Here is a 16155-nt window from a genome sequence, read left to right as displayed (position 1 = left end):
AGTTCTGAGGAAGGGTCACCGGACCCGAAACGTTAACTCTGTTTTCTCCTCCACAGATGCTGCCAGACCTGCTGAGCTTTTCCAGCAACTTTGTTTTTGTTCCTAACCCCATGCTATCCCCGTTCTGGGAGTGTTTGTTGGAGGCAGTGTCAAGGAACATCTACTTTCCATTTAAAAGAGCAGAGGGAGCTTTATTCTATATCTGTCTCTGTGCTGTCCCTGTCCTGGGAGCGTCTGATGGGGACAGTGTAGAGAGAGCTTTACTCTGTATCTAACCCCATCCTATCCCTGTGCTGGGAGTGTCTGATGGGGACAGTGTAGAGACATCATTATTTTCAGAGTAAGAGAGTAGAGAGAGCTCTACTCCGTATCTAACCCTATGCTGTCCCTGTCCTGAGAGTGTGGGAGGGGAGTAATAGCACAGATGGTGAAATCAATCAACTAAGCACACACACTGCAAGCTGGGCTCTTACTCAGTGTGGGGCTCAGCCTGGAACAATGACACAACATGAGAACGCGTCAAGAGTTCTGAGATGAAGAAGTAACACACCTTCCGCTGCTCCTTCCTCGCCACATGTTTGTCATCATCTTTCCAGTAGGCGTCTTCGAGCTCCTGTTGTCGCTTAGCGTCTGCTGCTGCCTTCTGCTCTGCTTTCCGAGCCCTGGCAGCTGCTGATTTACTGTTTTCTCCCTGAAACTTCTTGGGCATCCCTCCGCTGCCACCTGCCAGAAGAAAGGACACAGATTTCAGAGAAACACTGGGGAAGGGGAGAAAGTGGAGTTGACCCTGAGTTATGGAGGACAGTCAGACACTGGCACACAGTCCCACAACAACTGACCAATACGGTCAGACTGAATCAGTAACAATCTGATAAAAAGACTTTTATACTGTTTTCCTTGACCACCAGAAACCTCAAAGCAGTTTAGAGTCAATGAAGTGCTTTTGAATGGTAGTTACCATTGCCGTGTAGGAATCATAAATCAATGAGCAAAGCAAGCTCCCAAAGGCAGCCCACTTGATAATAAATCAAATAGTCGGATTGGCGGAGTCTGAATGAAGGATTAGTACCAGCCACAACACAGGGAAGAATGCATTCCAACTCGAAACGTTAACTCTGTTTCTGCCTCTATAGATGCTGCTAGACTCACTGAGTTTCTCCAGCATGTTCTGTTTTTGTTTCAGATTTCCAGCATCCACAGTATTTTGCATTTATTACAGGAAGAAATTCCCTGCTCGCCTTCAAAATAGAGATCTTTTACTTCCAGCTGAGACGGTAGACAGAGACTCAGATTTAACGGTCTCATCTGAAGGCTGGTACCTCCCTCAGTACAGCACTGAAGTGTCAACATTGAATGCTGTGCTCCAGTTGTGGAATGACTTAATAGAAATACATTGGAAATAGATTTCCTATAATGCAACACCCATATAAAACAAAACCATAGAGATTAGCTCAAGTGAGGGAATAGATTAAGTTAATGTTGTGTAATGTGATGGGCAGCATGGTGACTTAATGGTTAGCATTGCTGCCTCACAGTGCCAGGGACCCAGGTTCGGTTCCACCCTTGCACAATTCTCTGTGGAGTTTGCACATTCTCCCTGTGTCTGTGTGGGTTTTGCCCAGGTGCTCTGATCTCATCCCACAGTCCAAAGATACGCAGGTTAGGTGGATTGGCCATGCTAAATTACCCGTAGTGTCTAGGGATGTGCAGGTTAGGTGGATTAGCCATGGGAAATGCAGGGTTACGGCGATAGGATGGGGCAGGAGAGTCTGGTTGGGATGCCCTTTGGAGGATCAGTATGGACTTGATGGGCTGAATGGCCTGCTTCCACACTGTAAGGATTCTATTCTATGAAACATTTGAATGGATGTCAAAGTCTCAGATGTTGCAGACGGGTTTCACTACAGTGTTACCAGGAATGAGGAACTTCAGTGACCTGGAGAGACTGAAGAAAGAACAAAGAACAAAACAATACAGGTACAGGCCCTTCAGCCCTCCAAGCCTGCACTGACACATTTTGCCCTTCCCTACTAAAACGGTCTTCACTTACAGGATCCATATCCCTTTATTCCATTCCTATTCATGTATTCGTCCAGGTGTTTCTTGAATGCTACTATTCTGTCTGCTTCCACCACCTCTGCTGGCAGCTCATAGCCACTGTTTATGTGAAAAACCTGCCTCGCACATCTCTTTTAAACTCCCCTCGCACCTGTAACTTGTGTCCCTTAGTAATTGACCCCTCCACCTTGAGAAAAAGCCTCATACTTTCCAATCAATCCATGCCATTCACAACCGCAAACTTCTACCAGTTCACCCCTCAACCTCCTGCATTGCAGTGAAAACAAACGCAGTCTATCCAACCTTTCTTCCTAGCTAAAATCCCCCATACCAGGCAACATCCTGGTAAACCTTTTCTGTACCCTCTCCAAATCATCCACATCCTTCTGGTAGTGTGGTGACCAGAACTGTACACAATATGCCAAGTGTAGCCAAACTAAAATCCTATAAAATCAGTAGCAATACCTTGCCTATCATTATACTCAATGCCCCTTCCAATGAAGGCAGGCATGCCAAAGGCCTATTTTACTACCTTATCTACCTGCGCTGCCACCTTCAGTGATTTGTGGACCTACACACCCAGATCCCTCAGCATATCAATACTCCAAAGGGTCCTGCCATTTACTGTATAATTTTCACCCGCACTTGCCCTTCCAAAATGCATCACCTCACATCTGTCCAGATTGAATGCCATCTGCCATTTTTCTGCCCATGCCTCCAACTCATTTTTATCTTGCTATATTCTCTGACAATCCTCAACTCCACCAATTTTTGTATCGTCCACAAACTTACTAATTAAACCAACTACATTTTCCTCCAAATCACTTATGTAGACCATGAACAACAGAGGTCCCAGCACTGATCCCTGTGGAGCACCACTAGTCACAGCCCTCCATTCTGAAAAGCATCCTCCCAACGCTACCCTCTGTCTTCTAATGACTAATCCTGCTCCGTATCCATCTTGCCAGCTTACCCCGATGCCCTGTGACTTCACCTTTTGTACCAGTCTGCCATGAGGGACCTTGCTGTAATTATTTTCCTCACAGCAGTGAAGTTCAACTGGAGATTTAGTAGACATGCTCAAAAGCATGAGAGGTTTTGATACAGCAAGTGGATTGGCTGTCAATGAGGAAATTGGGAAAGACTTACCCCAAACCAGAGGTCAGCTCATATTTGGAATGCACTAGATAAACCCTGGAGAAATCATGGTCCAGCAGGAACCCTTGAAAATGATGTTGAATTTGTACCTGAACAGGACCGATTTGCAGGCGTATGGGGTAAAGGTTGGGCCACAAGGCTCAACTAGATAGCTTTTTCAAAGAGCTGGCAAAGACAGGATGGTGAAAACAGTCTCTTTCTGCACTGCAAGACATTTGGATTCTACCTTCAAATCCAGAAAACCCACTGTTGATAAAACATACATTCCATCACATCGATTCACAATTTTCCAGAAATGTTTTACATAGATTTGTAATAGATGAAGTGCAATCACTGCAGTTATGCAGCCATCCTGTATCGAGAGTAATCCAATCAGCATCAAGATGAGTAGCTAGTTAAACAGCCACTTTTGGTGACTTTGATTAATGGAGAAACGTTACCAAGACTCCAGGTGATCTCCCTCTATTCTTCAATATTTAATCGGAGTCTTAATAGTCAACCAAATGCAAAGTCTGACCCAAATGACACTATTGATAAAACATATTAGGAGCAGGAGTAGGTCATTTGGTTCTCAAGGCTGCTCCATCAATTGACAAAATCACAGATGATCTGACTGCAGCCTCAACTCACCTGCCTACCCCCTTTAACCTCCGACTGCTTTGATAGTCACAAATCTCTCTCTCTCTCTCTCTCTCTCTTTCTTTCCCTTAAAAATATTTAATGATTCGCCATCGCTCTCTGGGGAAAACTCTCAATGCTCCAAGAGAAAAACAAACCTCATCGTCACCATTTTAAATGAAAGACCCCTTAGATTTAAAACTGAGTCCCCTAGTGCTAATTCCTCCAAAGAAATTACTACTTAGGATAACAACAATGCGTGCTCACGTGGCATCTTTAACACTGTAAAATATTAATGGAACGATCATCGAAAACCTGGTCATGTGACTTACTGCAGCCTGAAACGCAACCACAAAAGTGTAGAGATAGGAGGCCATTCACCCCCTTTAGCCTGTTCTAGCTTTCTGTCATGGCTTATCTACATTACAATTCCACACACCTTTGTACCACATATCTAAATATCTTTATGTAACAAAACTCTATTGGTGTCATTTTTAAAAAACTGCCATTTTGTGGGAAAAATATTTGACAGGCCTTTCTCTGCGAAAAAAATCACGTCCTGATTTCTCTCCTGAAGAGCCCCCACTTCCATTTCAAAGTTTTTGAGATTCTGGATTCCCCTATTAGAGGAAGTAGTTATTCTTAATCTACCCCATCCAATTCCACAAGAAGAAAGCAGAGTGAACGTTTCAAGTCCAGTTACTCTTCATTAACCAGTTAACTATCTTCTTCTCACAGGTGCTGCTAGTCCTGTTGAGTTTCTCCAGCTATTTCGGTTTTTTGTTTTAGATCTTCAGCATCTGCAGTTCTTTGTTTTATCCAACAAATTCTGTTATCATTTTAAAACACCTTGATTAAGTCGCCGTTCAACCCTTTAAACTTAACACCCAGACACACAATAAACCCAGCCAGAACCCAGCACTCACCAGGGTTGAGACAGACGATGAAGAGGGGAGTAAAGTGGAAGGAATGCAACAGTAGTATAAACGCAGACACAAATCAGGAAGTTCAGTGACACAGAATAGGATCTGGTGGAGGTCAAACAGCACAGAATGACTTTGCAATTTTGACAAAACCTGGACTGAAAGAAGGCAGGGCCACTTGAGACAGCAAAGACTCAAACCTCAAGGAACATTACGCCAGTGTGCAAAGCATGTGCATTAAACACTGTCAAACATAAGAAAAATATGGGAACAGATGAATAAAATAATATTTTACAGGACAAGAGGTCATTTAACCCATTGTGACTGCACTAGCTCTTTAAATGAGTTATCCCACTCCCTGCTCTTTCCCTCAAACTCTATTACTTTCCTCTTTTCAAGTGTTTATCCAATTCCTTTTTGAAGATTATTCATTTTCTTTTCAAATATAGAGCATATTCAAAATTCATCCAGTACTGGCTATGGGGCAAAAGGTTTGCCACTGGCACTGTCTACATTCCTTGAGGTTGTGGCTTTTTAAAACACAGTCAGCTCCTACATTCTTTTGCTTACCAAGTGCACTAAGATTCCCCTTTCACACGAAGAATTGCATACTGGATCCTGCTCCTGTGAGGGTAGGCCCTGGACCAGGGGAATTTACAGTACGACCATTTGGCCCATTGTGTTTCTACCATCTCAATACAGCCTGGAGTCAGACTCCATTAATTACTAACTGCCGTTTCAAAGTAAACAGACAAAACTTAGCATGGACGCCAATGAAATCTTAACACATTACCACAAATTATTTCCGTCTCCAGCAACAGACCTGTCCCCATCAGTACCGTACCCCAGTACAATACATTGACAGACCTGTCCCCAGCAGCCTCGGGTGTCTGTCTGTGTGGAGTCTGCGTGGGTTTCCTCCGGGTGCTCCGGTTTCCTCCCACAGTCCAAAGATGTGCAGGTTCGGTGGATTGGCCATGCTAAATTGTCCCATAGTGTTCAGGGAGGTGTAGCTTAGGTGGGTTATAGGGGGATGGGATGCACTGAGGTTCAGTGTGGACTTGTTGGGCCGAAGGGCCTGTTTCCTCACTGTGGGGATTTTATGAACATGATCATGGCTGATCATCCAACTCAATACTATGGCCCAAAGAGATATATTTAACTCCTTCTGGAAAACATTGTGTTTTGGCCTCAACCACTTTGTGTGACAGAGAATTCCACAGGCTCACTACTCTCTAAGAAATTTCTTCTCATCTCAATCCTAAATGGCCTATCCTGTATCCTGATTCTGGGTTTTAAACTCCCTGGTTGGGAATACCCTTCCAGCATTCAACCTATCCAGTCTAATTGGTATTTTATAGATGTATGAAATCAACATCTCCACCTCCAAGTCTTCTAAACCCCAGTGAATCCAGATCCAGTCGCTCTTCATAGGTCAGTCCTACCATCCAAGGAAACAGTCTGATAAACCTTTGTTGCACTCCCTCTGTAACCAGGATATCCTTGTAAGGAGACCAAAGCTGCACACAATAGTCCATTCAAATAATCATCCTATTCCATCTTGAATACCTCAGACTTGTCTCCACTAGTCTTCCAGGCAGTGCATTCCAGACTCGAAATACATTGAGAGAGGTTTTTTTTACTTACTCGCATTTACTTCTTTTGCAAACACGTTAAAGCTGTCCCCATCTTGTTCTTGATCCTTGTTAATGGGAATAGTTCCTACCCATCAGTTCAGATCCCTTATCATTTTGAAATATTCTGTCCAATCTCCTCTTAGTTATCTCTCCAAGGAAAATAATACCACCTTCTCCAATCCGTTTTTTGAACTGCTGTTTCTTGTCACTGGTTCATCCTTGTAAACCTCTTTGCTCTCCCCAGACCTGCCGACTCTCTCCAGCACTTGTCATTTGTCACTTGCTGGTTAATCTTATTACATTTGATTATAAATAATAAAAACGGCCAGTTTATATGAACGAATGAAATTAAATGGTTATTAGTATAGTCTGCAATGGTAGGAATACTTGACCAAGCCAGATTTCCAATCCCCAAAAATCCATTTTTGCAAACTTTTTTTTTTATTCTGTTTGTGTTTGGCTCCTAATGTGGCTTTTAAAAATTTGTTACAAGATAAGTTATTCATTTCATTGTTTTCAATCATTCAAACTAGCATAACTCGCTCAATGGTTGCCATTTCCTGTATCAGTGTAAGGATAAGCCCATTATTTTATACAATTTGTACTGTTGTAGACCCACACAGCATTCTCAGTACTATATTAAAGTCATGTAAAGTAGGTCAGAAGATGGGGTCCCTCATTTTGTTTGCCTTATGCGTCTCTGCTGTCTCAAATTACTTATTAAAATAATTAAAAACTAAATTGTTATGTTTAAAAAAAAAATAAGGAACCATGGGTAGATGGAGATAAAATACTGATCATCGAATATCTAACTGAAAGGCAGAACATGCTCAAAGGATAGAACGAGTGCCTTCTATTCTATGAGGAAGTCAGTGCTTCTTGGAATAGGTGATCATTCCAAACATTAATTTCCCAACGAACTCTGGGTCAGTGGTGGATTCAGTGGCATTCCCTGATATTACTGCATTAAACACCCATGAAACATACACTTCAGGGTCAGGTTTGCCTTCAAGATAAGATTCTGAGCACATACCGATATCACTACAGCAATCACTTATTTTTAACCTCTAACATTGTCTGGCACTACGTTCACCTCACTACATTTCCTGCTGAAACTTTCATCCATATCTTTATTTAACTCGTTAAGCCATGGCAGAACATTCTTCTGTCCAGTTTCCCAGATTCCACCCTCCATAAACTTCAGCTCATCCAAAGTGTTGACGCCCACATGCTTCCCTCACATAATATCCCAATCAGCCATCACTGCTGTTCACGCTGACCTACACACACTCCTGGTTAAACAATTTCTTTGTTGTAAAGATCATGTTCTTGTTTGCAAATCCCTTTAAGACCCAAGTTCAGGAATTCCTTCCCTAAAGCTCTCTTATCCTTTAAGATACTACTTAAAACTGACCTCTTTGTCCAAGGCTTTAATCATATGACTGAATAGCTTAGGTGACTCGGTGCCAAATTTTGTCTGGTAATATTCTTGTGAAGCACCTTCGGTGGTCAGCTGACAAAAGTGCTTCATAACAACTCAAGACTGGACTTCCATGGGGCGCTAAGAACTGTCAGCAGTAGAATTGTACTCCTACACAATCTACACCTCATGGTCCAGCACATCCCTCAATCAGCCATTAACCACAAGACAAGGGATCAACCCTGGTTCAATGGAGAGTGCAGGAGGGCATGCCAGGAGCAGCACCAGGCATACCTGGTGAAGCTGAAACACAGGATTACTTGTGAGCTAAGCAACAAAAACTAAGTGATAGACAGAGCTATGCAATTCCACACCCAAAAGATCAGATCTAAGCTCTGAAATCCTGCCACATCCAGTCATGAATAGTGGTGGACAATGAAATAACTCACTGGAGGAAGAGACTCCATAAAAATCCCCATCTTCGACAACAAGGGAGGCCCAGCACATCACTGCTAAAGATAAGGCTAAGCATTGGCAACAATGTTCAGCCAGGAGTACCAAGTGGATTGTTTATCTTGGCCTTCTCCAGAGGTACCAGTCTTCAGCCAATTCAGTTCACTCCATACGATGGCAAGAAATCTCTGAAGCCGTTGGGATACTGCAAAGACTACGGACCCTACCAACATTCCAGCAATAATACCAGAGACTTGTGGTCCTGAATTAGCTGCACCCCCAGCCAAGTTACACTTACAATACTGGCATCTACCCAACAATATGGAAAATCGCCCAGCTATGTCCTGCCCACAAAAAGCAAGTCAAATCCAACCCAGTCCCATCAATCTAGACTTGGCCATCAGCAAAACGAAGAATTTTGTTGATGACCGTGTTATCAAACAGCACTTTTTCAAAAATAACCTATTCACTGACACTCAGTCGGGTTCTGCCACTTGGTTCCTGATCTCTTACAGACTTGATCCATACATAAAAGAGTTGGACTCAATGGGTGAAAATGAGGGTGAATGCCCTTGATGAAGCAACATTTGATTGAGTTTGACATCAAGGGCCTGAGCAAAATTGCAGTCAATGTAATTCAAGGAGAAAAACTCTTCACTGGTTGGAGTCATACTTGGCAAAGAAAGACACTGGTGGTTATTGGAGATCTGTCAACTCCAGGCTATCACTGCAGGAGTTCCTCAGGGTAGATATCATCTAATCAATCTGTTCAGAGATGTTATGACACCTCTGGGGCAGATATGACTTAAACCTGGGCTTCCTGGCTCAGAAGTGGGGACACTACCACTGCACCACAAGACACCTTAGTTCCTCAGGGCAATGCCTAGAATCAATCATCTTCAGTTGTATTATCAAATACCTTCCATCCATCATAAGTTCAGAAGTGGGGATGTTTGCTTATGATTTGCAACTCCTCAAATACTGAAAATCATGACCTGCAGAATATTCAAGCTTGGGCTGATATGCAGCAAGTAGCATTACGTCACACAAATGACAGGCACTAACCATCTCCAACAAGAAAGAATCCAACTTTTTAGTCAATGATATTGCTATCACTGTATTCTCCACCATTGGGGGTTACTATTGGCCAGAGATATAATTATTGTGGCTACAAGAGTAGATCAGAGGCCAAGAATCCTGTAGCGAGTAACTCACCACCTGACTTTCCAAAGCATGTCCACTGTCTACAAGGCACGAGTCAGGAGTGTGATGGAATAACTCCCCACTTGCCTGGATGGATGCAGGTGCAACAACATTCAAGAAGCTTGACACCATCCAGCTCACTTTACTGGCACCACATCCACCACCTTCAACATTCACTCTGCCCACCACATACACTGCAGCCGCTGTGCATTATGATTTACAAGATGCTCTGCAGCAACACACTAAGGCTCTTTCCATAACATTGTTGAAATCTGCGATCTCTACTGCCATTAGGGTTGAAGGACAAGGGCAGCAGATACACGGGAACATCATCTCCTATAAGCTCCCTTCCAATCACTCAGTCTCCTGAGTTGAAACCATATTGCCCTTCCTTCACTGTCACTGGGTCAAAATCCCACAACTGCCTCTCTAACAGCAATGTGGTTGTACCAATATCACATTGACTGTAGGGTTTAAGAAGGCCACTCACCAGCACCTTCTCAACTGCAATTTGGAATAGGCAATAAATACTGGCCAAGTCAGAGACACCATCATCCCGTGAATGAATAAAATGAATGCACCAAGAATTAGTGAATTGCTGCACAATCCTGAATGATTAATGTCTTTCCACTGTCTGAAAGCAGATCTTGCTATCAACCATCCCAAGAGTTTCAAGAACTTGTCAGGCATGCACAGTAAAATGAATTAACCCCAAAATAGAAACTTCTGGTTGACATTTCATATCTTCACGGTCTTGCTAACGAGAGTCATATCACTTATTCTCAGAGGTGCAGAAAGGAAACAATTGAAATTGTGGAATTTAACTCAGGCAAATAGGAAATTGCTCCTGAATAACTTTAAATTATTTTTTCAAGAATTATTTTCCTCTAGATAAAATCTCTCTCTATCTTTCTTTTTCTATATCTATTTTTGACGCTAAATTGATTCTAATTCAAATGATTTCCTTTTCAACCATTCCTTTTCCTCAATCCTTGCATCTCATGACTTAGGAGAGAGACTATTGGTCCATGGTTGGCCAAAATCCCAGATATCCCTTTATCACATCTCCAAGTTATGCCGCTGATGAATTGATTATGAAAATCCAATTCATAAACTGATCAGCTCCTTCGAAGATTTCCCTATATTAAATGAATTTTAAAATAACAAATACTCAACTTGGTCCTTCACCCTAACCCTAACCCTATCTGCTCCCAGGATGAGGCATTCCACTCCCGTACATCTCAGTTGTCCTGGTTTTTCAAGGACCGTAACTTCTCCCCCTCAGTGGTCGAGAACGCCCTCAACCGTGTCTCCCACATCTCCCGCACCTCATCCCTCACACCCCGTCCACGCAATAAGAACGAAAAAAGAATCCCCCTCATCCTCACATACCACCCCACCAATCTCCGGATCCAACGCATCATCCTCCGACACTTCCGCCATCTGCAATCCGACCCCACCACCAAAGACATCTTTCCCTCCCCACCCTTATCTGCTTTCCGGAGGGACAACTCTCTCCGTGACTCCCTTGTCCGCTCCACACTCCCCTCCAGCTCCACCACACCCGGCACTTTTCCCTGCAACCGCAGGAAGTGCTACACCTGCCCCCATACCTACTCCCTCACCCCCATCCCAGGCCCCAAGAAGACTTTCCACATCAAGGAGATGTTCACCTGCACATCTGCCAATGTGGTATACTGCATCCGCTGTACCCGGTGTGGCTTCCTCTACATCGGGGAAACCAAGCGGAGGCTCGGGGACCGCTTTGCAGAACACCTACGCTCGGTTCGCAATAAACAACTGCACCTCCCAGTCGCGAACCATTTCAACTCCCCCTCCCATTCCTCAGACGACATGTCCATCCTGGGCCTCCTGCAGTGCCACAACGATGCCACCTGAAGATTGCAGGAACAGCAACTCATATTCCGCTTGGGAACCCTGCAGCCCAATGGTATCAATGTGGATTTCACAAGTTTCAAAATCTCCCCTCCCCCTACCGCATCCCAAAACCAGTCCAGCTCATCCCTGCCTCCCTAACCTGTTCTTCCTCCCACCTATCCCCTCCTCCCACCTCAAGCCGCACCTCCATCTCCTACTGACCAACCTCATCCCGCCCCCTTGACCTGTCCGTCCTCCCTGGACTGACCTATCCCCTTCCTAACTCCCTACCTACACTCACCTTTACTGGCTCCATCCCCACCTCTTCGACCTGTTTGTTTCCTCTCCACCTATCCTCTCCTCTATCCCTCTTCTATCCGCCTCCCACTCTCTCCCTATTTATTTCGGAACCCCCTTCCCCTCCCCCTTTTCTGATGAAGGGTCTAGGACCGAAACGTCAGCCTCTCTGCTCCTGTGATGCTGCTTGGCCTGCTGTGTTCGTCCAGCCCTGCACCTTGTTGTCTTGGTCCTTCATTAATCTTGTTATCTCCAGCATCAACATTAACTGTTATCGAAACTACCCTCATAATTCTCATTCTAAGGTTCAGTTCATCCTTTTAACTATTCCCATCTTTGTGTATTTTTAAGATTCTGTCTTTGTGAAGCACCTCAGAACTTTTCTACATCAAAAGACACAAAATCAAGACAAGCTCTCATTTTAGTACTTTCAGGTAGAACCTCTCTGCTGAAAAAACATCTCTGGAATCCCAGAATTACTTAAGGTTTTAAGACAGGAGGGCACACGATTTGCACTTTTGTAGTGATTTTCACAATTTCTGTACACTAAGAGTCTTACGGCCAAAGTACCATTCAAAGTGTGGTCATACTTGTAAAATAATTTGCATGCAGTAAGCTCACACAAAAGCAATGAAATAAATGACCAGATAATCTGTTTTAGTGATGTTGATCAAGGAAAATCAGGGAAAACTCCCATGTTCTTCTCCAAAACAGTCACAGGATCTTTCACAAACAAATGGTTTAACATCTCATCTGAAAAAACTGTAGCTCTGACAGTACAGCACTCCCTCAGAACTGCTCTGACAGTGTCAGCCTTGATTACACACGGCAGGTCTCCAGAGTTGGAGCTGAACCCATAACTGTCTGACTTAAAGTCAGGAGGGTTACCCAATGAAAAATTGCTAGTAAATTTAAATTGCAGCCAATGTAGGGAATCCACTGCAGGTCAGAAATGGTGGGGTTGAGTTGGGTGGTGCAGTAGACTCTTCAATCCCTTCACTGGGTGAGGCCACAGTTAGCATCTTACAAAAAAATTAATGGGTTCAGATTGAAAGTTCCTATGGCAACTGGAGCCAGGGAACAGCTCGCCCCACATGGTAACCAAGACAACAATCTGGACTACGGACTGGGGCACATCACAACCAAACCTTACGACAAAAGAACAAATACGTTCAAGAGCGTTGAGGTTTAAAGACTAAAGTCTGAAGTTATTCAGAGGTTGAATTACTCACTGACTCAAGACACCTCTCTCCAGCAGCTGACTCCTTGTCACTGGCGCTTCTTGATGACGACATGACCCTATCTATCCTACTGCCTGAGAGCACCAGCACAGCTCATTAAAACAAAGCGTTTTCTTTCTCGAGCGTATCTAGACATTTCGAGACGATAGCCTGTTTTATATCCGAAGCTTCCCTGAGGATTGAAGCGTGGATCTAGAAGCGGCGGACAATTTGGGGTCCTCAAAGACCTTGCCCCCCCCATACTGAATCCAGATGCCTGCAGCCATCTTTGTCAGGGGCACGTGATTATGGGACGTGACAACGTGTGCGAATGGTAGCCATGTTTGTAAGGGGCAGATAGCACTGGAAGTGTCATCCGCCTTTACCTCCATCTTTATGAGAGGCAAGTCTCTGGAGAAGGATAAAAAGAGAAATTTCTGGAAAATTTCAGCAGATCTGGCAGCATCTGTGGAGATAAATCATAATTAACGTTTCCCCTCCAGTGACATTCCTCAGAACCGAAAGAAGTGGTCATGTTGTTTAAATGGCAGCCATATTTGAAAGGGGCGGATTACCCTGGCGGCGGTACCCGCCTTTTCTTCCATCTTTGTGAGAGGTAATGCACGTAGTTCACGTCCCCGCCGGTGATCGCCATGTTTTTGAGGGGCAAAATACTGCCTCTTTATTCAGCAGCATTTATCTCTAAATCGCTTTTTAACAGCTCAGGAAAGTGTATCCCTCATAAATGTAACCCCTCTTATTTAAATTATCTCCTAACTTCAGTTTGAGGGTCACAGAGAGCTTTTATTCTTATTTTAAACAAATATCTTCCCCCTGATAAATGTGCCCACATACAGACACTTGATATCAACAGTAAAGTTCTGCCTTTCTTACCGATAAAAACTGATAGTTTTGTTTTGAGGGGTACTATTCGGACACTTCCGGTCGATGAGCCCCGCACAAACATGGCGTCTGTATTCCCCCCCCCCCCCCAAACCCCAACAAACTTTATTGGCAGCTACTCAGGCGGGGGCCTGGCTGGAGTCAGGGAGGACGATGGAGGAAGATATGAATAAGGTTGATGTACCAGACGGTTCCAGGCCTCTCGGCAGCAATGATACCAAGAGGCACAAACAGATGGAGAATGTAGCCCTTCAAACGAGTCTGCACTTGGGCCAAAGGAAGAGTCCTGAGGAAGAGCAGAGGCCAGGCCTTCCAAACTCAACCCAAGAGCCAGGGGAGAGCAGGCATGGGCCAAATGGGGAGTTGGAGCTCACTCAAACTGACCACCTCAACAAACGCCTCCTCACCTCCTTCCTGGAGAAGATCAACCAGCCTAACTTCAACTTCCCTAACCTGCAGCAGCTCAGTAACCAGCCTGAGGACTCCAATAAGATGCAGGAGGATTGGTGAGTTCCAGGAAGCAAAATTGGACATCTGGCTCCCAAACGTAAGCTCTCGTGGGATTTAGAAATATCTTTCTTCCTTGAAAAAACTCTGATGTTTCTCTGGACTGTGTAAGATGGGAACTGAGACCCTTTTCTGAACAAGTGTCGAACTGTTTTGAGTTATCAACTATTAGGAACCAGTGCTTCAAGATAAGATCTAATGGACAGATACCTTTCACATTACAGTTTACAGCTAAGTTATTGGACGACTAAATGGATTCAGTTTCTTCCCAAATGTCATGTCACTCGATCTATTTCAGACCACTTTACAGTTTGGGTTACTCGGTTTAATCACTGGATGCTAAATAGATATTTTGAAATGTGCCAGGTTTTAAAATTTTGTGTGTTTCTTTTAATATGATTTCAAATGTTGTATTTTCATAAGCAAAGCTGCTGAGAGGTTGATCATTTTTACTGAAAATCACAATAAATGTTTTATCTAGAATTTGAAACTCTCATTTTTGTCTAATTATTATTTTCATTTGACTGGGCTTTGTAAGTCTTTTTAAAGGAGTCGAGAGTAAGTTGGAGGAGATTCTTCTGCAGCTGTGCCCCAGTTGATAGCACATTCACCGTAGAGGAGTGCCTCCGAAACAATTATATCCTGCCTCAAGTTAGGGACCAAAACTGTTTGCAATACTCCAGATGCTGTCTCCCCAGTTTCTTGTACAATTGCAATAAGACTGCCCTATTTTATTGCTACAGGAATAGAATCTAAAATGCCAAAAATTGCATTTGCCCTTTTCATTACCTGTTGTACCCACATTGTAACTGTGTGCAATTCATGCACAAAGGCACCCAGATCCCTTTGCGCTGACATTTCTCTCCATTTAGGTAATAAGCTGCCTTTTTAATTAACCATTTCTCCATCAGCTGCATCCACTTGTTACTGCTGTTCTGTACAAGGTTCACTGTGCTGAAACTGAAGCCCACGTCTCTCTGACCTCTGTCAAGATCGGGAGCTGACTGGCAGGACAGCCTGGGTCAGCAAGACCGGTGTCGTTCACCCTGCCACCTCCAGCTTGCTATCGGCATTGAGGAGGAGCTCAGCGAATTGCTGTGAGCATTCGCCACAGCCCGGCTGCAGGGTCCTGCCCAACCTCCAGGCTGTGCTACTGCATGAGAAAATCTGATACCCTAGCAAGGTTAAAGAACAAGAGCAGGAAATAAAACACAGAGGAGGGGAGGACTTGATTGGCAACATTAAAGTAACAACACGGGAGAGATGGAGTCAGTAGTTTTCAGAAGAAGTGCCTCATACAGATTCTGTCTTTCTTGCACTACGTCCCAATCTGTGACCAAAATGTGCAGGAATGACCTTTCTTGAATTTTCTTTCCCCTGTTTGTGGAAACTTGCTGTGCACGTTTGCTGTTGCCTTTTCTCTTTTACAACAGTGACTGCATTTCCTGATGTCAATTCAAATTTACGTATTAGACCTCTGTACGCCAGGAAGAACTCACCTGCTTTTTCTTTGAAACAGTGCCATCGGTCTTTTACATTGACCTGAGCAGGCAGATGAGGCTTTTTGCTTAAAACATTTCATCTGAAATGCAGCATCTCTGACAGTGTGGCACCCCCTCAGCCCTGGTGTGTCAGCTTAGGGATTGATTGATGACTCCCATTCATTTAGGATGGAGATGAGGAGAAATTTCTTCACCCAGAGAGTGGGGAGCCTGTGGAATTCTCTTTCACACGAAGCGGTTGAGGCCAAAACATTGAATGTTGTCAAGAAGGAGTTTGACGTAGATCTTAGAGCTAAAGGGAATCAATGGGTATGGGGATCAGCCACAATCATAACAAATAGTGGAGCAGGCACAAAAGGGCCGAATGGCCTGTCCTGA

The 16155-nt window shown here is 44.0% G+C and overlaps 1 protein-coding gene across 2 annotated transcripts in view; it reads right to left on the bottom strand.

Annotated features, from left to right (window-relative positions):
• ccdc124 (coiled-coil domain containing 124) overlaps window positions 1–12995 on the bottom strand; it is a 25429-nt gene extending 12434 nt beyond the window's left edge. Inside the window, exons 1-2 of one of the 2 annotated variants that reach the window (XM_048614111.1) lie at window positions 12878–12995; window positions 551–723 (exon numbers count right to left, since the gene is read on the bottom strand). In XM_048614111.1, coding sequence (XP_048470068.1) covers window positions 551–709 — 159 coding nt within the window. In that variant the 5' untranslated portion in view covers window positions 710–723; window positions 12878–12995. Of the gene's footprint in view, window positions 1–550; window positions 724–4760; window positions 4886–12877 lie in introns of those variants that run through there. The other variant, XM_048614112.1, reaches the window with a different exon arrangement.
• Window positions 12996–16155: the final 3160 nt, after the last annotated feature.

This window comes from Rhincodon typus, chromosome 29 (assembly GCF_021869965.1).
Source record: "Rhincodon typus isolate 14 chromosome 29, sRhiTyp1.1, whole genome shotgun sequence".
NCBI lineage: Eukaryota > Metazoa > Chordata > Chondrichthyes > Orectolobiformes > Rhincodontidae > Rhincodon > Rhincodon typus.
This window is presented reverse-complemented; position numbering and strand designations above follow the sequence as displayed.